This window comes from Crinia signifera, chromosome 6 (assembly GCF_055691185.1).
Source record: "Crinia signifera chromosome 6, ASM5569118v1, whole genome shotgun sequence".
Classification (NCBI taxonomy): Eukaryota; Metazoa; Chordata; class Amphibia; order Anura; family Myobatrachidae; genus Crinia; species Crinia signifera.
The window spans coordinates 277,832,925-277,856,686 of NC_139222.1; the positions used below are offsets into that span (position 1 = coordinate 277,832,925).

Genomic DNA, 23,762 nt, shown 5'->3' on the forward strand with positions numbered 1-23,762 from the left:
TATGACAGGGTGCACAGTGTAATATGATGGGGGTAATGACAGGGTGCAGAGTGTAATGTGATGGGGGTAATGACAGGGTGCAGAGTGTAATGTGATGGGGGGGGGGGAATGACAGGGTGCAGAGTGTAATGTGATGGGGTAATGACAGGGTGCAGAGTGTAATGTGATGGGGGGGGAATGACAGGGTGCAGAGTGTAATGTGATGGGGGTAATGACAGAGTGCAGAGTGTAATGTGATGGGGGTAATGACAGGGTGCAGAGTGTAATGTGATGGGGGTAATGACAGGGTGCAGAGTGTAATGTGATGGGGGTAATGACAGGTGCACATTGTAATGTGATGGGGGCAATGACAGGGTGCACAGTGTAATGGGATGGGGGTAATGACAGGGTGCAGAGTGTAATGTGATGGGGTAATGACAGGGTGCAGAGTGTAATGTGATGGGGGGGGGGGATGACAGGGTGCAGAGTGTAATGTGATGGGGGTAATGACAGAGTGCAGAGTGTAATGTGATGGGGGTAATGACAGGGTGCAGAGTGTAATGTGATGGGGGTAATGACGGTGCAGAGTGTAATGTGATGGGGCAATGACAGGGTGCACAGTGTAATGTGATGGGGGTAATGACAGGGTGCAGAGTGTAATGTGATGGGGGGTAATGACAGGGTGCAGAGTGTAATGTGATGGGGTAATGACAGGGTGCAGAGTGTAATGTGATGGGGGTAATGACAGGGTGCAGAGTGTAATGTGATGAGGGGTAATGACAGGGTGCAGAGTGTAATGTGATGGGGGGTAATGACAGGGTGCAGAGCGTAATGTGATGGGGTAATGACAGGGTGCAGAGTGTAATGTGATGGGGTAATTACAGGGTGCAGAGTGTAATGTGATGGGGGTAATGACAGGGTGCAGAGTGTAATGTGATGGGGTAATGACAGGGTGCAGAGTGTAATGTGATGGGGTAATGACAGGGTGCAGAGTGTAATGTGATGGGGGGGGGGGGGGGGAATAACAGGGTGCAGAGTGTAATGTGATGGGGGTAATGACAGAGTCCAGAGTGTAATGTGATGGGGGTAATGACAGGGTGCAGAGTGTAATGTGATGGGGGTAATGACGGTGCAGAGTGTAATGTGATGGGGGGTAATGACAGGGTGCAGAGTGTAATGTGATGGGGGTAATGACAGGGTGCAGAGTGTAATGTGATGGGGGTAATGACAGGGTGCACAGTGTAATGTGATGGGGGGTAATGACAGGGTGCAGAGTGTAATGTGATGGGGGTAATGACAGGGCGCAGAGTGTAATGTGATGGGGGGTAATGACAGGGTGCAGAGTGTAATGTGATGGGGTAATGACAGGGTGCAGAGTGTAATGTGATGGGGGGGGGGAATGACAGGGTGCAGAGTGTAATGCGATGGGGTAATGACAGGGTGCAGAGTGTAATGCGATGGGGGTAATGACAGGGTGCAGAGTGTAATGCGATGGGGGTAATGACAGGGTGCAGAGGGTAATGTGATGGGGTAATGACAGGGTGCAGAGTGTAATGTGATGGGGGTAATGACAGGGTGCAGAGTGTAATGTGATGGGGTAATGACAGGGTGCAGAGTGTAATGTGATGGGGTAATGACAGGGTGCAGAGTGTAATGTGATGGGGGGGGGGGGGGGGGGGGGGGGAATGACAGGGTGCAGAGTGTAATGTGATGGGGGTAATGACAGAGTCCAGAGTGTAATGTGATGGGGGTAATGACAGGGTGCAGAGTGTAATGTGATGGGGGTAATGACAGGGTGCAGAGTGTAATGTGATGGGGGTAATGACAGGTGCACAGTGTAATGTGATGGGGGCAATGACAGGGTGCACAGTGTAATGGGATGGGGGTAATGACAGGGTGCAGAGTGTAATGTGATGGGGTAATGACAGGGTGCAGAGTGTAATGTGATGGGGGGGGGAAATGACAGGGTGCAGAGTGTAATGTGATGGGGGTAATGACAGAGTGCAGAGTGTAATGTGATGGGGGTAATGACAGGGTGCAGAGTGTAATGTGATGGGGGTAATGACAGGGTGCAGAGTGTAATGTGATGGGGGTAATGACAGGTGCACAGTGTAATGTGATGGGGGCAATGACAGGGTGCACAGTGTAATGGGATGGGGGTAATGACAGGGTGCAGAGTGTAATGTGATGGGGGTAATGACAGGGTGCAGAGTGTAATGTGATGGGGGGTAATGACAGGGTGCAGAGTGTAATGTGATGGGGGGTAATGACAGGGTGCAGAGTGTAATGTGATGGGGGTAATGGCAGGGTGCACAGTGTAATGTAATGGGGGTAATGACAGGGTGCAGAGTGTAATGTGATGGGGGTTATGACAGGGTGCAGAGTGTAATGTGATGGGGGTAATGACAGGGTGCAGAGTGTAATGTGATGGGGGTAATGACAGGGTGCAGAGTGTAATGTGATGGGGGGAATGACAGGGTGCAGAGTGTAATGTGATGGGGTAATGACAGGGTGCACAGTGTAATGTGATGGGGGTAATGACAGGGTGCAGAGTGTAATGTGATGGGGGTAATGACAGGGTGCAGAGTGTAATGTGATGGGGGTAATGACAGGGTGCAGAGTGTAATGTGATGGGGGGCAATGACAGGGTGCAGAGTATAATGTGATGGCGGTAATGACAGGGTGCAGAGTGTAATGTGATGGGGTAATGACAGGGTGCAGAGTGTAATGTGATGGGGGTAATGACAGGGTGCAGAGTGTAATGTGATGGGGGTAATGACAGGGTGCAGAGTGTAATGTGATGGGGGTAATGACAGGGTGCAGAGTGTAATGTGATGGGGGATAATGACAGGGTGCAGAGTGTAATGTGAAGGGGGGTAATGACAGGGTGCAGAGTGTAATGTGATGGGTTAATGAAAGGGTGCAGAGTGTAATGTGATGGGGGGTAATGACAGGGTGCACAGTGTAATGTGATGGGGGTAATGACAGGGTGCAGAGTGTAATGTGATGGGGGTAATGACAGGGTGCAGAGGGTAATGTGATGGGGGTAATGACAGGTGCACAGTGTAATGTGATGGGGGCAATGACAGGGTGCACAGTGTAATGTGATGGGGGTAATGACAGGGTGCAGAGTGTAATGTGATGGGGGGTAATGACAGGGTGCAGAGTGTAATGTGATGGGGGTAATGACAGGGTGCAGAGTGTAATGTGATGGGTGGTAATGACAGGGTGCAGAGTGTAATGTGATGGGGTAATGACAGGGTGCAGAGTGTAATGTGATGGGGGTAATGACAGGGTGCAGAGTGTAATGTGATGGGGGTAATGACAGGGTGCAGAGTGTAATGTGATGGGGGGCAATGACAGGGTGCAGAGTGTAATGTGATGGGGGTAATGACAGGGTGCAGAGTGTAATGTGATGGGGTAATGACAGGGTGCAGAGTGTAATGTGATGGGGTAATGACAGGGTGCAGAGTGTAATGTGATGGGGGTAATGACAGGGTGCAGAGTGTAATGTGATGGGGGGTAATGACAGGGTGCAGAGTGTAATGTGATGGGGGTAATGACAGGGTGCAGAGTGTAATGTGATGGGGTAATGACAGGGTGCAGAGTGTAATGTGATGGGGGTAATGACAGGGTGCAGAGTGTAATGTGATGGGGGTAATGACAGGGTACAGAGTGTAATGTGATGGGGGTAATGACAGGGTGCAGAGTGTAATGTGATGGGGGTAATGACAGGGTGCAGAGTGTAATGTGATGGGGGTAATGACAGGGTGCAGAGTGTAATGTGATGGGGGGTAATGACAGGGTGCAGAGTGTAATGTGATGGGGGTAATGACAGGGTGCAGAGTGTAATGTGATGGGGTAATGACAGGGTGCAGAGTGTAATGTGATGGGGGGTAATGACAGGGTGCACAGTGTAATGTGATGGGGGTAATGACAGGGTGCAGAGTGTAATGTGATGGGGGTAATGACAGGGTGCAGAGTGTAATGTGATGGGGTAATGACAGGGTGCAGAGTGTAATGTGATGGAGGTAATGACAGGGTGCAGAGTGTAATGTGATGGGGGGTAATGACAGGGTGCAGAGTGTAATGTGATGGGGGTAATGACAGGGTGCAGAGTGTAATGTGATGGGGTAATGACAGGGTGCAGAGTGTAATGTGATGGGGGTAATGACAGGGTGCAGAGTGTAATGTGATGGGGGTAATGACAGGGTGCAGAGTGTAATGTGATGGGGGGCAATGACAGGGTGCAGAGTGTAATGTGATGGGGGGCAATGACAGGGTGCAGAGTGTAATGTGATGGGGGTAATGACAGGGTGCAGAGTGTAATGTGATGGGGTAATGACAGGGTGCAGAGTGTAATGTGATGGGGTAATGACAGGGTGCAGAGTGTAATGTGATGGGGGTAATGACAGGTGCACAGTGTAATGTGATGGGGGTAATGACAGGGTGCAGAGTGTAATGTGATGGGGTAATGACAGGGTGCAGAGTGTAATGTGATGGGGGGTAATGACAGGGTGCAGAGTGTAATGTGATGGGGGTAATGACAGGGTGCAGAGTGTAATGTGATGGGGGTAATGACAGGGTGCAGAGTGTAATGTGATGGGGGTAATGACAGGGTGCAGAGTGTAATGTGATGGGGGTAATGACAGGGTGCAGAGTGTAATGTGATGGGGGTAATGACAGGGTGCAGAGTGTACTGTGATGGGGGTAATGACAGGGTGCACAGTGTAATGTGATGGGGGTAATGACAGGGTGCAGAGTGTAATGTGATGGGGTAATGACAGGGTGCAGAGTGTAATGTGATGGGGGTAATGACAGGGTGCAGAGTGTAATGTGATGGGGGTAATGACAGGGTGCAGAGTGTAATGTGATGGGGGGCAATGACAGGGTGCAGAGTGTAATGTGATGGGGGTAATGACAGGGTGCAGAGTGTAATGTGATGGGGTAATGACAGGGTGCAGAGTGTAATGTGATGGGGTAATGACAGGGTGCAGAGTGTAATGTGATGGGGGTAAGACAGGGTGCAGAGTGTAATGTGATGGGGGGTAATGACAGGGCGCAGAATGTAATGTGATGGGGGTAATGACAGGGTGCAGAGTGTAATGTGATGGGGGGTAATGACAGGGTGCAGAGTGTAATGTGATGGGGTAATGACAGGGTGCAGAGTGTAATGTGATGGGGGGTAATGACAGGGTGCAGAGTGTAATGTGATGGGGGTAATGACAGGGTGCAGAGTGTAATGTGATGGGGGTAATGACAGGGTGCAGAGTGTAATGTGATGGGGTAATGACAGGGTGCAGAGTGTAATGTGATGGGGGTAATGACAGGGTGCAGAGTGTAATGTGATGGGGGGTAATGACAGGGTGCAGAGTGTAATGTGATGGGGGGTAATGACAGGGTGCAGAGTGTAATGTGATGGGGTAATGACAGGGTGCAGAGTGTAATGTGATGGGGGTAATGACAGGGTGCAGAGTGTAATGTGATGGGGGTAATGACAGGGTGCAGAGTGTAATGTGATGGGGGGCAATGACAGGGTGCAGAGTGTAATGTGATGGGGGGCAATGACAGGGTGCAGAGTATAATGTGATGGGGGTAATGACAGGGTGCAGAGTGTAATGTGATGGGGTAATGACAGGGTGCAGAGTGTAATGTGATGGGGGTAATGACAGGGTGCAGAGTGTAATGTGATGGGGTAATGACAGGGTGCAGAGTGTAATGTGATGGGGGTAATGACAGGGTGCAGAGTGTAATGTGATGGGGTAATGACGGTGCAGAGTGTAATGTGATGGGGTAATGACGGTGCAGAGTGTAATGTGATGGGGGGTAATGACAGGGTGCACAGTGTAATGTGATGGGGGTAATGACAGGGTGCAGAGTGTAATGTGATGGGGTAATGACAGGGTGCAGAGTGTAATGTGATGGGGGGTAATGACAGGGTGCAGAGTGTAATGTGATGGGGGGTAATGACAGGGTGCAGAGTGTAATGTGATGGGGAGTAATGACAGGGTGCAGAGTGTAATGTGATGGGGTAATGACAGGGTGCAGAGTGTAATGTGATGGGGGTAATGACAGGGTGCAGAGTGTAATGTGATGGGGGTAATGACAGGGTGCAGAGTGTAATGTGATGGGGGGCAATGACAGGGTGCAGAGTGTAATGTGATGGGGGTAATGACAGGGTGCAGAGTGTACTGTGATGGGGGTAATGACAGGGTGCACAGTGTAATGTGATGGGGGTAATGACAGGGTGCAGAGTGTAATGTGATGGGGTAATGACAGGGTGCAGAGTGTAATGTGATGGGGGTAATGACAGGGTGCAGAGTGTAATGTGATGGGGGTAATGACAGGGTGCAGAGTGTAATGTGATGGGGTAATGACAGGGTGCAGAGTGTAATGTGATGGGGGTAATGACAGGGTGCAGAGTGTAATGTGATGGGGTAATGACAGGGTGCAGAGTGTAATGTGATGGGGGTAATGACAGGGTGCAGAGTGTAATGTAATGGGGGTAATGACAGGGTGCACAGTGTAATGTGATGGGGGCAATGACAGGGTGCACAGTGTAATGTGATGGGGGTAATGACAGGGTGCACAGTGTAATGTGATGGGGGCAATGACAGGGTGCAGAGTGTAATGTGATGGGGTAATGACAGGGTGCAGAGTGTAATGTGATGGGGGTAATGACAGGGTGCAGAGTGTAATGTGATGGGGGTAATGACAGGGTGCACAGTGTAATGTGATGGGGGCAATGACAGGGTGCACAGTGTAATGTGATGGGGGTAATGACAGGGTGCAGAGTGTAATGTAATGGGGGTAATGACAGGGTGCAGAGTGTAAAGTGATGGGGTAATGACAGGGTGCAGAGTGTAATGTGATGGGGGTAATGACAGGGTGCAGAGTGTAATGTGATGGGGTAATGACAGGGTGCAGAGTGTAATGTGATGGGGGTAATGACAGGGTGCAGAGTGTAATGTGATGGGGGTAATGACAGGGTGCAAAGTATAATTTCAAAACACCTTTCTATCTCCATCACACCTCGCTATCATCTCCCTCACACCTCGCTATCATCTCTATCACACCTCGCTATCATCTCCCTCACACCTCGCTATCACCTCTATCACACCTCGCTATCATCTCCATCACACCTCGCTATCATCTCCATCACACCTCGCTATCGTCTCCCTCACACCTCGCTATCATCTCCATCACACCTCGCTATCTTCTCCATCACACCTCGCTATCATCTCCATCACACCTCGCTATCATCTCCATCACACCCTGCTATCATCTCCCTTAAACCTCACTATCATCTCCATCACACCTCACTATCATCTCCATCACACCTCGCTATCATCACCATCTATCACACCCCGCTATCATCTCCCTCACACCTCGCTATCATCTCCCTTACACCTCACTATCATCTCCATCACACCTCGCTATCATCACCATCTATCACACCCCGCTATCATCTCCATTACACCTCACTATCATCTCCCTCACACCTCGCTATCATCTCCCTCACACCTCGCTATCATCTCCATCACACCTCGCTATCATCTCCATCACACCTCGCTATCATCTCCCTCACACCTCGCTATCATCTCCCTCACACCTCACTATCATCTCCCTCACACCTCGCTATCATCTCCCTCACACCTCGCTATCATCTCCATCACACCTCGCTATCATCTCCATCACACCTCGCTATCATCTCCCTCACACCTCGCTATCATCTCCCTTACACCTCACTATCATCTCCCTCACACCTCGCTATCATCTCCCTCACACCTCGCTATCATCTCCATCACACCTCGCTATCATCTCCATCACACCTCGCTATAATCTCCCTCACACCTCGCTATCATCTCCATCACACCTCGCTATCATCTCCCTCACACCTTGCTATCATCACCATCTATCACACCTCACTATCATCTCCCTCACACCTCGCTATCATCTCCCTCACACCTCGCTATCATCTCCATCACACCTCGCTATCATCTCCCTCACACATCGCTATCATCTCCATCACACCTCGCTATCATCTCCATCACACCTCGCTATCATCTCCATCACACCTCGCTATCATCTCCATCACACCCCGCTATCATCTCCATCACACCCCGCTATCATCTCCATCACACCTCGCTATCATCTCCCTCACACCTCGCTATCATCTCCATCACACCTCGCTATCATCTCCATCACACCTCGCTATCATCTCCATCACACCTCGCTATCATCACCATCACACCTCGCTATCATCTCCATTACACCTCGCTATCATCTCCCTCACACCCCGCTATCATCTCCATCACACCCCGCTATCATCTCCATCACACCTCGCTATCATCACCATCACACCTCGCCGTCATCTCCCTCACACCCCGCTATCATCTCCCTCACACCTCGCTATCATCTCCATCACACCTCGCTATCATCTGCATCACACCTCGCTATCAGATCCATCACACCTCGCTATCATCTCCATCACACCTCGCTATCTTCTCCATCACACCTCGCTATCATCTCCATCACACCTCGCTATCATCTCCCTCACACCTCGCTATCACCTCCCTCACACCTCGCTATCAGATCCATCACACCTCGCTATCATCTCCCTCACACCTCGCTATCATCTCCCTCACACCTCGCTATCACCTCCCTCACACCTCGCTATCAGATCCATCACACCTCGCTATCATCTCCCTCACACCGCGCTATCATCTCCATCACACCTCGCTATCATCTCCATCACACCTCGCTATCATCTCCATCACACCTCGCTATCATCTCCATCACACCTCGCTATCATCTCCATCACACCTCGCTATCATCTCCATCACACCTCGCTATCATCTCCATCACACCTCGCTATCATCTCCATCACACCTCGCTTTCATCTCCATCACACCTCGCTATCATCTCCCTCACACCTCGCTATCATCTCCATCACACCTCGCTATCATCTCCCTCACACCTCGCTATTATCTCCATCACACCTCGCTATCATCTCCATCACACCTCGCTATCATCTCCCTCACACCTCGCTATCATCTCCATCACACCTCGCTATCATCTCCATCACACCTCGCTATCATCTCCCTCACACCTCGCTATCATCTCTATCACACCTCGCTATCATTCTCCATCACATCTCGCTATCATCTGCATCACACCCCGCTATCATCTCCATCACACCTCGCTATCATCTCCCTCACACATCGCTATCATCTCCCTCACACCTCGCTATCATCTCCCTCACAACGCGCTATAATCTCCATCACACCTCGCTATCATCTCCAACACACCGCGCTATCATCTCCCTCACACCCCGCTATCATCTCCCTCACACCCCGCTATCATCTCCATCACACCTCGCTATCATCTCCCTTACACCTCACTATCATCTCCATCACACCTCGCTATCATCTCCATCACACCCCGCTATCATCTCTATCACACCTCACTATCATCTCCATCACACCTCGCTATCATCTCCATCACACCTTGCTATCATCTTCATCACACCTCAATATCATCTCCATCACACCTCGCTATCATCTCCCTCACACCTCGCTATTATCTCCATCACACCTCGCTATCATCTCCATCACACCTCGCTATCATCTCCATCACACCTCGCTATCATCTCCCTCACACCTCGCTATCATCTCCATCACACCTCGCTATCATCTCCATCACACCTCGCTATCATCTCCATCACACCTCGCTATCATCTCCATCACACCTCGCTATCATCTCCATCACACCTCGCTATCATCTCCATCACACCTCGCTATCATCTCCATCACACCTCGCTATCATCTCCCTCACACCTCGCTATCATCTCCATCACACCTCGCTATCATCTCCATCACACCTCGCTATCATCTCCATCACACCTCGCTATCATCTCCCTCACACCTCGCTATCATCTCCATCACACCTCGCTATCATCTCCATCACACCTCGCTATCATCTCCATCACACCTCGCTATCATCTCCATCACACCTCGCTATCATCTCCATCACACCTCGCTATCATCTCCATCACACCTCGCTATCATCTCCATCACACCTCGCTATCATCTCCCTCACACCGCGCTATCATCTCCATCACACCTCGCTATCATCTCCATCACACCTCGCTATCATCTCCCTCACACCTCGCTATCATCTCCATCACACCTCGCTATCATCACCATCACACCCCGCTATCATCACCATCACACCCCGCTATCATCTTCCTCACACCTCAATATCATCTCCCTCACACCTCGCTATCATCTCCCTCACATCTCGCTATCATCTCCCTCACACCTCGCTATCATCTCCATCACACCTCGCTATCATCTCCATCACACCTCGCTATCATCTCCCTCACACCTCGCTATCATCTCCATCACACCTCGCTATCATCTCCCTTACAGTTATCATCTCCATCACACCTCGCTATCATCTCCATCACACCTCGCTATCATCTCCATCACAACTCGCTATTATCTCCATCACACCTCGCTATCATCTCCCTCACACCTCGCTATCATCTCCCTTACAGTTATCATCTCCATCACACCTCGCTATCATCTCCATCACACCTCGCTATCATCTCCATCACACCTTGCTATCATCTCCATCACACCTTAATATCATCTCCATCACACCTCGCTATCATCTCCATCACACCGCGCTATCATCTCCCTCACACCCCGCTATCACCTCCTTCACACCTCGCTATCATCTCCCTCACACCTCGCTATCATCTCCATCACACCTCGCTATCATCTCCCTCACACCTCGCTATCATCTCACTCACACCTCGCTATCATCTCCCTTACAGTTATCATCTCCATCACACCTCGCTATCATCTCCATCACACCTCGCTATCATCTCCATCACACTTCGCTATCATCTCCATCACACCTCGCTATCATCTCCCTCACACCGCGCTATCATCTCCATCACACCTCGCTATCATCTCCATCACACCTCGCTATCATCTCCATCACACCTCGCTATCATCTCCCTCACACCTCGCTATTATCTCCATCACACCTCGCTATCATGTCCATCACACCTCGCTATCACCTCCCTCACACCTCGCTATCATCTCCATCACACCTCGCTATCACCTCCCTCACACCGCGCTATCATCTCCATCACACCTCGCTATCATGTCCATCACACCTCGCTATTATCTCCCTCACACCACGCTATCATCTCCATCACACCTTGCTATCATCTCCATCGCACCTCGCTATCATCTCCATCACACCTCGTTATCATCTCCCTCACACCTCGCTATCATCTCCATCACACCTCGCTATCATCTCCATCGCACCTTGCTATCATCTCCATCACACCTCGCTATCATCTCCATCACACCGCGTTATCATCTCCATCACACCTCGCTATCATCTCCATCACACCGCGCTATCATCTCCCTCACACCCCGCTATCATCTCCCTCACACCCCGCTATCATCTCCATCACACCTCGCTATCATCTCCCTCACACCTCGCTATCATCTCCCTTACAGTTATCATCTCAATCACACCTCGCTATCATCTCCATCACACCTCGCTATCATCTCCATCACACCTCGCTATCATCTCCATCACACCTCGCTATCATCTCCCTCACACCTCGCTATCATCTCCATCACACCTCGCTATCATCTCCATCACACCTCGCTATCATCTCCATCACACCTCGCTATCATCTCCATCACACCTCGCTATCATCTCCATCACACCTCGCTATCATCTCCATCACACCTCGCTATCATCTCCATCACACTTCGCTATCATCTCCATCACACCTCGCTATCATCTCCCTCACACCGCGCTATCATCTCCATCACACCTCGCTATCATCTCCATCACACCTCGCTATCATCTCCATCACACCTCGCTATCATCTCCTTCACACCTCGCTATTATCTCCATCACACCTCGCTATCATGTCCATCACACCTCGCTATCACCTCCCTCACACCTCGCTATCATCTCCATCACACCTCGCTATCACCTCCCTCACACCGCGCTATCATCTCCATCACACCTCGCTATCATGTCCATCACACCTCGCTATTAGCTCCATCACACCTCGCTATCATGTCTATCACACCTCGCTATTATCTCCCTCACACCACGCTATCATCTCCATCACACCTTGCTATCATCTCCATCGCACCTCGCTATCATCTCCATCACACCTCGTTATCATCTCCATCACACCTCGTTATCATCTCCCTCACACCTCGCTATCATCTCCATCACACCTCGCTATCATCTCCATCGCACCTTGCTATCATCTCCATCACACCTCGCTATCATCTCCATCACACCGCGTTATCATCTCCATCACACCTCGCTATCATCTCCATCACACCGCGCTATCATCTCCCTCACACCCCGCTATCATCTCCCTCACACCCCGCTATCATCTCCATCACACCTCGCTATCATCTCAATCACACCTCGTTATCATCTCCATCACAGCTCGCTATCATCTTCCTCGCACCCCACTATCATCTCCATCACACCTCGCCGTCATCTTCCTCACACCCCACTATCATCTCCATCACACCTCGTTATCATCTCCATCACACCTCGTTATCATCTCCATCACACCTCGTTATCATCTCCATCACACCTTGCCGTCATCTTCCTCACACCCCACTATCATCTCCATCACACCTCGTTATCATGTCCATCACACCTCGCTATCATCTTCCTCGCACCCCACTATCATCTCCATCGCACCTCGCTATCATCTCCATCACACCTCGCCGTCATCTTCCTCACACCCCGCTATCATCTCCCTCACACCTCGCTATCATCTCCATCACACCTCGTTATCATCTCCATCACACCTCGCCGTCATTTTCCTCACACCCCACTATCATCTCCATCACACCTCGCTATCATCTTCCTCGCACCCCACTATCATCTCCATTGCACCTCGTTATCATCTCCATCACACCTCGCTATCATCTCCATCACACCTCGCTATCATCTCCATCACACCTCGTTATACCTCCATCACACCTCGCTATCATCTCCATCACACCTCGCTATCATGTCTTTCTTTTCCTTTAGACCTAAACATCGCCTTGAGGAAGATTGTTCTTCTCTTGCGCCCAGAGAAAGAGTTTCAGGCAGACGGAAACCATATGATAATCCGAACACTCAGCACTTTCCGAAATTACGTCATGGACTTCAACCTGGGAGAGGAATTCGAAGAAGATCTTAGTGTCATTGATGGTCGGGTCTGCAAGGTAGGGATGGCCATCAGAGAGGTGCAGTCAAATTGTTGAAGAGTTTCCTCCTTAGGAGCACTGCTGCTGGGTGAATGCCTCTCCCGGTGATGTATGGTATTGACAATACCACACTTGGAAGCTGCAACAGTGCCCGCGTGTGCGTTTTTTGATGGTATTGTTTGTGCGTGTTATGCGTTTGTTGTGTCAGGACTGAGCAGCTACACAAATTCTTAAAATGCTTAGACCCTGTTTGGATGGTGGACACCACCATCCATAACACCCATTAGATGGCCCATCTATGAGTGTTTGCATACCCATCTCTCTGTAGCTCCCAATTAACGCCCAGGAATGCCTAAAACATTTTCAATACAATCCTGAGGCCTTGTGTCTCGATGGGTAGTGTGACTGTGCGCACGTGAAGTAGTCTAGATTCTCCTGTGTCGGGTGACTATTCTCTGGCGATCCCAGGGCCGGATTATAATGGACACAAGGGGTCAGTGCCCCTGGGCCCCCCACTAGCTAGGGGCCCCCTGTGGTTGGCATGTATTTTTTTTTTTTATAGCTGAAGGTTTTGTGCATGGGAGTGGGGTAGTGCTGCAGCTTCACCTATCTGCCAATGTGACAATGATTAATGGTGCTGAGCATCGGGAGCCAAGGCACACTGATTGCACAAGGGTACAGTGCATTACTGGGAGTTGACTAAGTCCCATGACACTTTAAACCAGAGGGCAGAGGCTGAGAGGTTTGTGCTGAGCTCTAATTGGTGGAGCTCATTACATGCCAATGGAGAACAGCAGCAGCAGCAGCTTAGTCATGGGAGGGTTTTTAATCAAAGGCAGCACTAGGACTGTGAGGTCTCCTACAGAGTAAGGTGCAAAGGGACAAACATAGGCTTTTCATATGGTATGTATATGTGTGTGTGTGTGTATATATATATATATATATATATGCGCAGTTACCCATTGACCAAGTTTATACTGCCTTTACTCTGTGTTTTGACAGTGTAATATACTCCCATGCAGTGTGCGGCCAGTAATGACAAGTGCAAGGGGGCCCCCCTGGCTAAAGTACCCCGGGCCCCCCAAAGGCTTAATCTGGCACTGGGCGATCCTACTATGATTGCCTCTCTCTGGTTACTACTGGAGAGCGTCATGCTACAGTACTTTAATCTTAATCATCCTCAGCTTTGTCTAGAACACACAAGATACTGTGCTGTACTAGTAAATTAGATGTTTCCTGACGATAACATCACAGTCTGATGTGAGCTATACTGACACCTTGTGGAGTATACAGAAGCTTCTCTTTACAGCAGTAAATACAAGCAATGTATGGATAGTCTTATGATAAAATGAAGGGGCGTATCGACCTCTTGAGCAGGATGGCACTCACCATGGGCACCAGCCAAGGTGGGTGCTGCCCAGTGGTGCCAACTTTAGCCAGGGAGTAGAAGACAGTAGTTCTTTCCAGGGCTGTAACTACCACCTACTGCATGTATGTTAGTAGCTGCGCACCTGATTCCTTCTCTGCACCACTACTAATATACAATGCAGCAAGCAGTTACTGTCCTGTGCTCTGCCTCCTCCCAGTAGTGCCTGCAGGCAGAAATGTTATGATGCAATGACATCTATTTAGAGTTAAAACTTGCACGAACACTACCCTTCCAAAGAGCTATTCAGTTGGTCAGTCAGGCACTACTACTGTGTGGGCATAATGTGCAAGGGGTGCTACTACTGTGTTGCATATTGTGTATAAGGGTTACTGCTGTGTGGCATAAAGTGTATACAATAGTGGAATCGGTACATCTGTCAGAATGAACTTAGTCATTAGGTCGACCCCACTAGGTCGACTGGCAGGAAGATCGACCTGATTTAAGGTCGACATGGGCCAAGGACGACATGAGTTAAGGTCGAATTTGCATAAAGGTCGACATGATGAAGGTCGACTGGTCATAAGGTCGACGTGGGTTTTTCACTGTTTTTTTATCCGAATGTCGACACAGTCAACATGGACACAGTTGGCAATGAGAATCGGACCCTCGCATTGCTCGCTTCGCTCACAATGCTTCGGGCACGGTGGCTCGCTTCGCTCGCCACAGCTTTAATAACCTCCTCCACGCCCTAGTGGATGGTAGGGCATGAAATACCGCCTGTTGGCACATGTCGGCTCAAAAAACAGTGAAAAACCCCATGTCGACCTTATGACCATTCGACCTTCCTCATGTCGACCTTTATGCAAATTCGACCTTAAGTCATGTCGACCTTGGCCCATGTCGACCTTAAGTCAGGTCGACCTTCCTGCCAGTCGACCTAGTGGGGTCGACCTAATGACTGTAGACCTAAGTTCATTCTAATAGATGACCGTTTCCCTCTGTGTGGAGTAACATGTAATAGAGACACTACTACTACTGTGTCAGGATTCTTGGTTTTGAGGACCCAGTTGTGACCGAGTGACTTGGAGACTTGTTACTGATTAGTGAACTAATTACTTACAGATTCCAGGGAAACTCTGGATGGTGTCTCTGGACGAAAGCAATAAAAAATGTCTCTTGGCAAATCAACTGAGAAATGCCTCCTTGGCAAAATAATAAAATAAACTGGACTAGGAATGCCTTCTAGTCAATAAGGCTGAATCCGAGGATTCAGGAGTCCAGGGACACTGGATTAGACAGAATCCCGGAGCACCGGAATAACCAGGGATACCAGGAGCACCAGAATACACTCCGGGATATGGACAGCAGCTATGCCTCTGTAGAAGTGGAATACTGGCAGGTGATGTCACTTGGTGGTATGAGTGGCATTAAGCCAGAGGAGACTTGCTAGTACACAACAGACAAGGATGTATCAGAGCCGGGACTGGTAGTCGTCTCTACACAGCAGAAATGGTGTTTACCTGGAGTCCACTAGTGGCAAGCTAGCACCCTGCGACTGAGTACCAGTGGTGTCTGAGTCAAACAGGAGCGACTGTACATGTGACACGGAAACTGCAGGATACTATGGAATTGACCGGAGATTGACCAGAGACTGACCCGGAGTAATACATTTCAGCGTAGCGACTGATGAACATCTGGATTCAGCGGGGCGGCAGGATTACCGGAGACTGCGTAGCTGAGCAGTAGCGGACAACGACAAAGGTGCTGGATGCAACTTGGTATCTTGAAGCAAGCAGACAGCGACAATGTACAGTAGATGGATGCGGCTTAGTAACAGCGAGCAGACGGCAGGAAGTGGCTGGACTACGGCAAAGGTACTGTTGGTGGCTGAAACTGGAGACGGCAGGAAGCCAAGCTGCCACAGGTGAAGCGACTGAACGATGGAATCAGGTAGCAGTGGAATCACCATATACTGTAGCACACCTGGAAACTGCACGTAGAAGAGACATTCCAGTTCCTTGAGCAGGATATTTAACCCCCTTGCCTTGCATGGATTGGTTGACAGGAACAACTCAGTATGATATTAACTGGGCCTAATGGGAGAGCTAGCAGTTACATAAAACAGACAACCGAGCGGTTAATAGCTGATCAGAGGTCTCACAGGTGTCACATCAGTAATGCAGCAGCAGTACAAAGATTCTCACCGACGGCTACAGTAGCTGCATAACTGCAATCTGTATGAGGAAAGGCTGGGGAAACTCATGGGGCAAGGCTGGGGGAACTCATGAATGCTGCAGACTAAAGATTCCAAGCAGATATCTGAGCCTGGTATACAAGAATAGACAGGATTGTGACATACTGTGGGGTGTAATGTGAATAAGAAACACTACTGTGTGATGTAACATGTATAAGAGTGGGTTGTAGTGTTCCCGCTAGGCTGTTTTAGCGGGGCTCTGTGCCCTGCCCAATTTTTAAAGGGCAGATTGCGCCCTGCCCCTCTAGCAGCGCCCGGCTAAAACAGCCTGCTGCCTGTCCCGCCTGAGTGCACCGGTGAAGCCCAGCGCCGCCGTAGATTGCGGTTCACGGCGCTTTCACGGCAGCTCGGGGACGTAGTCACGGCCGGGCAATTCCCCTTCAGTGATGCGGCGACCCAGACACGCACCCTTCAGTGACGCAGCGGCCCGGGCACGCCCCCATTTGTGCCTCCTTTAGTGACGTCGGCATGCCCGGTCCGCCCCTCCAGCGCCCTGCCCCGTTTGGTTCCTAGAAGGAACACTAGGCTGTGGTATAACAGTCCGACGGGGGATCCCGACGTTGGAATCCCGTCTGCCAGTGGTCTGACAGGGGTCAGGCTCGCTGTGCTTAACACGCTTCGGGCTTGGTGGCTCGCTTCACTCGCCACGGGTCTATTCTACCTCTATTGGGGTCGTGGACCCCCACAAGGGAGAATAGCCCCTGTGAGTCGGGATCCCCCTGTCGGAGCACCGGCAGTCAGGATTCTGATTTTGGATACTGGCCGTTGGGATCCCCCCTGTCGGGCAGTTATCTGGCACCCATAAGAGAGACTTCTACGACTGTGTGGAGTGATATCAATAAGGAACACTACTGTCTGGCATGTATTAGAGACACTACTATTACTCGCAGTGATGGAACTTGTGAGTGGTGGGCCAAGGTGCAAAAATATAATTTGGGCCCCCTTCTCTACCCCAACCCAATAAGTATTTGCTGGTCTGGACAGCAATGGGCCCCTCAGTCCTCAGGGTCCCCAATGCAATGCACCTGCTGGACCAATGGTAGTTCCGACTAACTACTGTGTGGTATTATGTGAATAAGGGACACTACTCTATCCCACAAGACAACACACCTTTATAAGTGTCCACCATTACTCTTTAAAATATGGGAGGGATGCCAGTTCCATAAATTGCCATTGGCACAAGATACACCCCTACTGAGTCTTCTAATGTTTACCGGTTTCTGCAAATGAGAATTCACTGCCTTGAATTAGCATAGATCTGCATAGTTATTAGCATAGATTACAAGAAATGGTACTCTTTACCTAGAACGGCGCCCGCGATTGGCATCGCGGGCGTCGGGGGTAAAAAATCGCGGGCATCGCGGGCACATAAAAAACGGGTGCGACGCGATGCCCGCGATTTCCCCATAGGGATCAATGTTAAAACTGTGATTGGACGCGATTTTACTGTTAAATGCCTCAATGCCCGCGATTTGGCCATAGGAAACAATGTTAAATGGGCCACAGAGCCCTAATAGTGCCCTTGAACTGTGAAATGGCCCCCACAATTGTTAACGCCACCCCACGATCAACGTCAACCCGAAGCGTGGCGAGCGCAGCGAGCCCGCGAGGGGCGGCGGTACGCGTCCTCCGACCTTTTCATATCCCCACTATCCACGTCGGCGTGGAGTTGAGAATAGAATAGTGTGGCGAGCGCAGCGAGCCACCGAGCCCGAAGCGTGGCGAGCGCAGCGAGCCCCGTGAGGGGACGCGGATACCTTCACAGGTAAACGCGTCCCTTCGCGGGCTTCACAGGTGTCCGCGTCGCCATGGACACCTGGGAAGCCCGCGAGGGGACGCGTATAACTGTGAAGGTATCCGCGTCCCCTCGCGGGGCGCGCTGCGCTCGCCACGCTTCGGGCTCGGTGGCTCGCTGCGCTCGCCACACTATTCTATTCTCAACTCCACGCCGACGTGGATAGTGGGGGTATGAAAAGGTCGGAGGACGCGTACCGCCGCCCCTCGCGAGCTCGCTGCGCTCGCCACGCTTCGGGTTGACGTTGATCGTGGGGTGGCGTTAACAATTGTGGGGGCCATTTCAGACTTCACGGTGACGGGTTGGGATCATTTGGTCTATTGCATTATGGTAGAAAGTCATTAGGTCGAATCCATTAGGTCGACATGCTAAAAGGTCGACATGATTCTAGGTCGACATGGGAAAAGGTCGACATGATTCTAGGTCGAAAGGTCATTAGTTCGACAGGTCATTAGTTCGACAAGGTCATTAGTTCGACATTGTCTATGTCGACATTCACAAGGTCGACATGGGGTTTTTCACTGTTTTTTTACCTGAATGTCAACACAGTCGACATGGACACAGTTTAAAGTGCACTGCATCCCCTCGCATCGCTCGCTGTGCTCGCTATGCGTCGGGCACGGTGCCTCGCTACGCTCGGCACACTATTTTATTCTCCCACCACGCCCTAGTGGATGGTAGGGCATGAAATACCGCCTGTCGGCACATGTTGGCTCAAAAAACAGTGAAAAACTCCATGTCGACCTTGTGAATGTCGACATAGACAATGTCGAACTAATGACCTTGTCGAACTAATGACCTGTCGAACTAATGACCTTTCGAACTAGAATCATGTCGACCTTTTCCCATGTTGACCTAGAGTCATGTCGACCTTTTAGCATGTCGACCTAATGTATTCGACCTAATGACTTTCTACCATAATGCAGTAGACCAAATGACCGCATCCCATCTGGGGATATCGGTAACGTAAAAAAAATAAAAATAAAATCAGGGCCAAATGCGGTGGTCTCCGATCTACCGACTATACAATGCTTATTCCCGTATCTGTCCAAAAACTTTCACTATGGCCCATTTCTGTCTCCTAACCCTGTGTATTATGTTTCCATCTAACAGACCACTGTGACATGGGAGGGCAACAAGCTGGTGTGCGTACAGAGAGGAGAGGTGCCAAACCGGGGCTGGAAACAATGGCTGGAGGGAGACCTGCTGAAAGTGGTGAGATATCAACGTTACCAGCTCCAACAGTAGACACCACGAACCTCACCCTCCATGTACACCCAACTAATTTGTTCTAATATCTTCTAACTTTTCCGTTAAGTCCGTGGTCACAGAACATTCCTTGCGTGGGAATAGCGTTAGGTCTTCCAATTGTCCCCTCTCGGCTCCGCTGAGCAGATCAGTAGGGTCTTACATCCTTGGCCCCACACTGCACAGGGCCAGTGGTCTTCAATAAGGGTTATCTGCTCAGGTGGTCCGTTAGAAAATGTCGACTGGGTCCAAATGTTGACAGGTTCATTAAGTTGACAGGTAGACACTGGAGAAGGTCAACATGGAGACAGTCTATACAAAAAAAGTTGAGACAACATTTGAAAGTTTTTATGGTGTAATTCTCTCCGTCAAAGCACGTGGAACCCAATTATTGTACCGCTCTCCATAATTGAGGTCTTGACATTTTAACCATGTTGCCCATATGGGGTCCACCATTTTGCCTACGTCTACTTTCACCTTATCCATATTCCTCTATCCCCTAGAATTTATTCTCTCTTTCCCCTCTCTCCCCAGGAGCTGACGGCCAGGAACGCCGTCAGCCATCAAACCTTCCGGAAAGTCTCGTGAGGACAGAAAACGCTCAGTCTCTAACTTCATAGCTGTCACTATTACTCCTTTGTCCTATAACTATTATAACCTATCAACATTGCTGTCAGTGTTCATATCACACTCGCATGCCTCACTATATCCAACAGAGAGATGAGACGACAGATGGACATCTTTATATAGCCATTTAATACTGGCCCAAAGAGCTAGTATCAGGAATGGGTGATCTCTAAGCCCTATAGACTGCAATAACTGCACTAAACGCATCATGTCATTTCCAAACGTGTTGTGTGTAATTGGCTAACCGGGGCTTCCTCAGGGAAGTGTCATCTGCAGAAAGACACTGTTGTGCCCAAAAGATTTTCTCAACCACATCTTTCTATGCAACCATGTCTCATATTAATGCCCAGGGTCTTACTGATCACCGCTGCGGGGAAAGGCTGTCCACTGTATGCATCCAGGCAGGAGCAGTGGCTCAATTGTAGAGATTTGTGCCACCTGGTTTTCAAATTCATCACCGGCTTTTGGTTTTGGATTCGGCTTTGGCAAAACCGCCTCACATGTTTTGGGTTTGGATCTGTATCCCCCCCCCAAAAAAAAAATTAATAAGAGCTAAAATCCCATAATTTGTGCCTCCTACGGTATTATTAACCTCCATAACATTCATTTCCAGTCATTTCCGACCACCTCACAACTCACAATATAGGTCAGCAGAGGCTGGCTGCACTAAGCAACAGAGCAGGGGCACAAACCCATGGCATTTATTTTCTGTTCAACAGTGTTTTGCAAAATAGTAATGTGATAGAAATAACCAATCATACACAGCGCAAGTACTTTCAGTAGAAGACCACCGAGACATTTACTAAGAATCGTATTTGGCATAGTAGACGTAGTATAACCAAACCGCAAACAAACAAAAAAACCTAAACAATGTTCAAAATAGCAACAGCACATGTGGATGCCCCTACTCAAGTGCACATACCCCCAGCATATGCCTATTCTCAGTGCCCAATCTTTACATCCCTCCTATGGGCCCTGGCCCACTGATGACTGGTACTTTGTGCCCATATAAAGCTCTGATCAATCAAACTTTTTATTGAGCAGCTCCCCCAAATTTCCCCAATCATAAAAATGGGGAACATACAGTAAGATGGGGAATGTACAACATACAGTACATTGCAGGCTGGATACAGTGTGGTTTACTGTGCATGTCGCATACAGCGCAGGGTGCAGTGCAAGTTGGATACAGTGTGCGCCAGATACAGTGCCGTCCAGATACAGTGTAGGACAGATACAGTGTGGGTCTAATATGGTGCAGGTCAAATACACCAACAGTGCACTTAACAGGGGTTGCCAGCGGTGTCCTCTTTGTGGTGGTACAGGTGGTGTCAGCAGTGCAGGAATGCCAGATTGTTAGGAAAATAGAAGTGTCGGTGGGGCGGGGTCTGGCGGACATCTTCAGCACCCTGCTCTGCACATTTAAATCTATAGGGAAATGATTACTGGCTGAGAGCCATGAGAGGCGGTGCTCTCAGCCCGCCAGTCAGCCGATTTCAATGGGACTTTGAAATTGGCACTGAAACCCAGCCTGCACATCTCAATTGATGAAAACTGCTAAAGTCGTATAATTTACGTTAATAACATCAACTTTGAGCTATTTCCAGTGAATTTTGACCACTTCACAGTTCACAGTATTGTTTTCATGTAGTTAACTAAAAAAGGTTGCACCAAGGTCACTGGCTGACTAAGCGAAGTAACAGCAGTGACCGGCACACACAAATGGCAGTTCAACTTCAAACATGGCACATCTAGGACACAGAGTGGCACTGCAGTGGCAGACAGGATGGCAGTTTAATAAACTATACAACCTCACAGAAAGTAACCTAGAATGTTTTTCTTACTCAAGAACTAGATCAGAAGGATGGATTGCTTTATAAGTTAATTTAATTCTTTGATTCTGAAAATGTTAATCAAGGGGGGCATTGGGGATAATATTGAATATTCAAATTTGATGTAATTTTCTGTCCTAGGTTGCTAAAGTGCTACAGCTTTCGAATGAGGCCTCACATGTGTTAATTTTAGTTAATAAATCAATCAATTAATCTTTCTGGTGTTCTGTTTCATTTTTTTTTTTAAAACAGTACGCATCTAGCATAACAAACCAAGCACTTCAGCAACAGGGAATGCCACTTTTATGGCTGAAGTGCTTGGTTTGTTTGGGCACCCACAAAGCTATTTTTTGGAAGGACTATCTCTGATCTCTAATAAAGAGGTTTATGATGAGGGTATCCATTGCAACAAATTATAAATTTTTAAAGTATGTTATAAACTCACCACAAACAAACTTTGGCCTCACAAATTGTGATTGCTTTACAAACAAGTTTGGGGTAAGAAGAATCCCCCACTCAAGAGGTGGCTTTTAAAAAAATATTTTACTGGCAGATGCTCAATTAGTTTAGTGATATATCTCAGGTGCGTGAACAGGAGGGGTAATACTAAGTACGATAAAAATACATTGTTTTCCCCAGTACTCAGGTTTGCTGAGGCACCTGAGACACCGCCCCGCCGAATACATGCCCCTCCACCACCGATTCCCCTTGATACTATGTGAGGGGATGTGTAACAAAACACACCCCCTCACATGCCTTCGCAGCAGGAGAAATCATTCAATAGTCGCTGACCATCGAATGATTTCTCCTGTCTTCGCAAATAGAAGTCAGTGAAAACTAACTTTTATTTGAATGCGCCTGGACGAAGTCGGGGCAGGCGGCTGACTTCCTGTATTCCACAGGAAGTCAGCCGCCTGCCCCGACTTCATCCAGCCCACCTTCGGAAAGCATCGGCCCGCCTGCGTACCCATGGGAACGCCCAGCATATTCATGGGAACGCCCATAAAACGCTTGGTGTTGCCATGGGCGAGCCCCATTCCTGCCGCAGTCCGTCCCCTCCCCTCCCCCCGCGCAACATACGGCCCGACAAGTGTGTAACTCGCTGAGGTCATTCTCTGGCGGAGTCTGCACATGCCCAAATACGCACGTGCGCATGAGCAGATCCCCAAACATCGGAACGGGGCGAATTAGGCCTTATGTCTGGATAATTTAAGTCCCCCATTATAAAACTTGGCCCTTTTCTGGTGATGTAATAGTTGCTCCTAATCAGACTCTTTAATGTCAGGAGGTTTGTATCATATACCTATCAATCATTTATTTATTTGAATTATTATTACCCCAGATATCTAAACCCATAGAGCCCAAGTACTGTCCCCACTACCTAGAATCTTTT

At 49.3% G+C, this 23,762-nt stretch overlaps 1 protein-coding gene across 2 annotated transcripts in view; it reads left to right on the top strand.

Annotated features, from left to right (window-relative positions):
- Positions 1-22,587, top strand: part of RBP5 (retinol binding protein 5) — a 28,299-nt gene extending 5,712 nt beyond the window's left edge. Inside the window, exons 2-4 of one of the 2 annotated variants that reach the window (XM_083149721.1) lie at positions 13,087-13,265; positions 19,779-19,880; positions 20,448-22,587. In XM_083149721.1, the coding sequence (XP_083005847.1) occupies positions 13,087-13,265; positions 19,779-19,880; positions 20,448-20,501 (335 nt within the window). In that variant the 3' untranslated portion in view covers positions 20,502-22,587. Of the gene's footprint in view, positions 1-11,912; positions 13,266-19,778; positions 19,881-20,447 lie in introns of those variants that run through there. The other variant, XM_083149720.1, reaches the window with a different exon arrangement.
- The last annotated feature ends 1,175 nt before the right edge of the window (positions 22,588-23,762 follow it).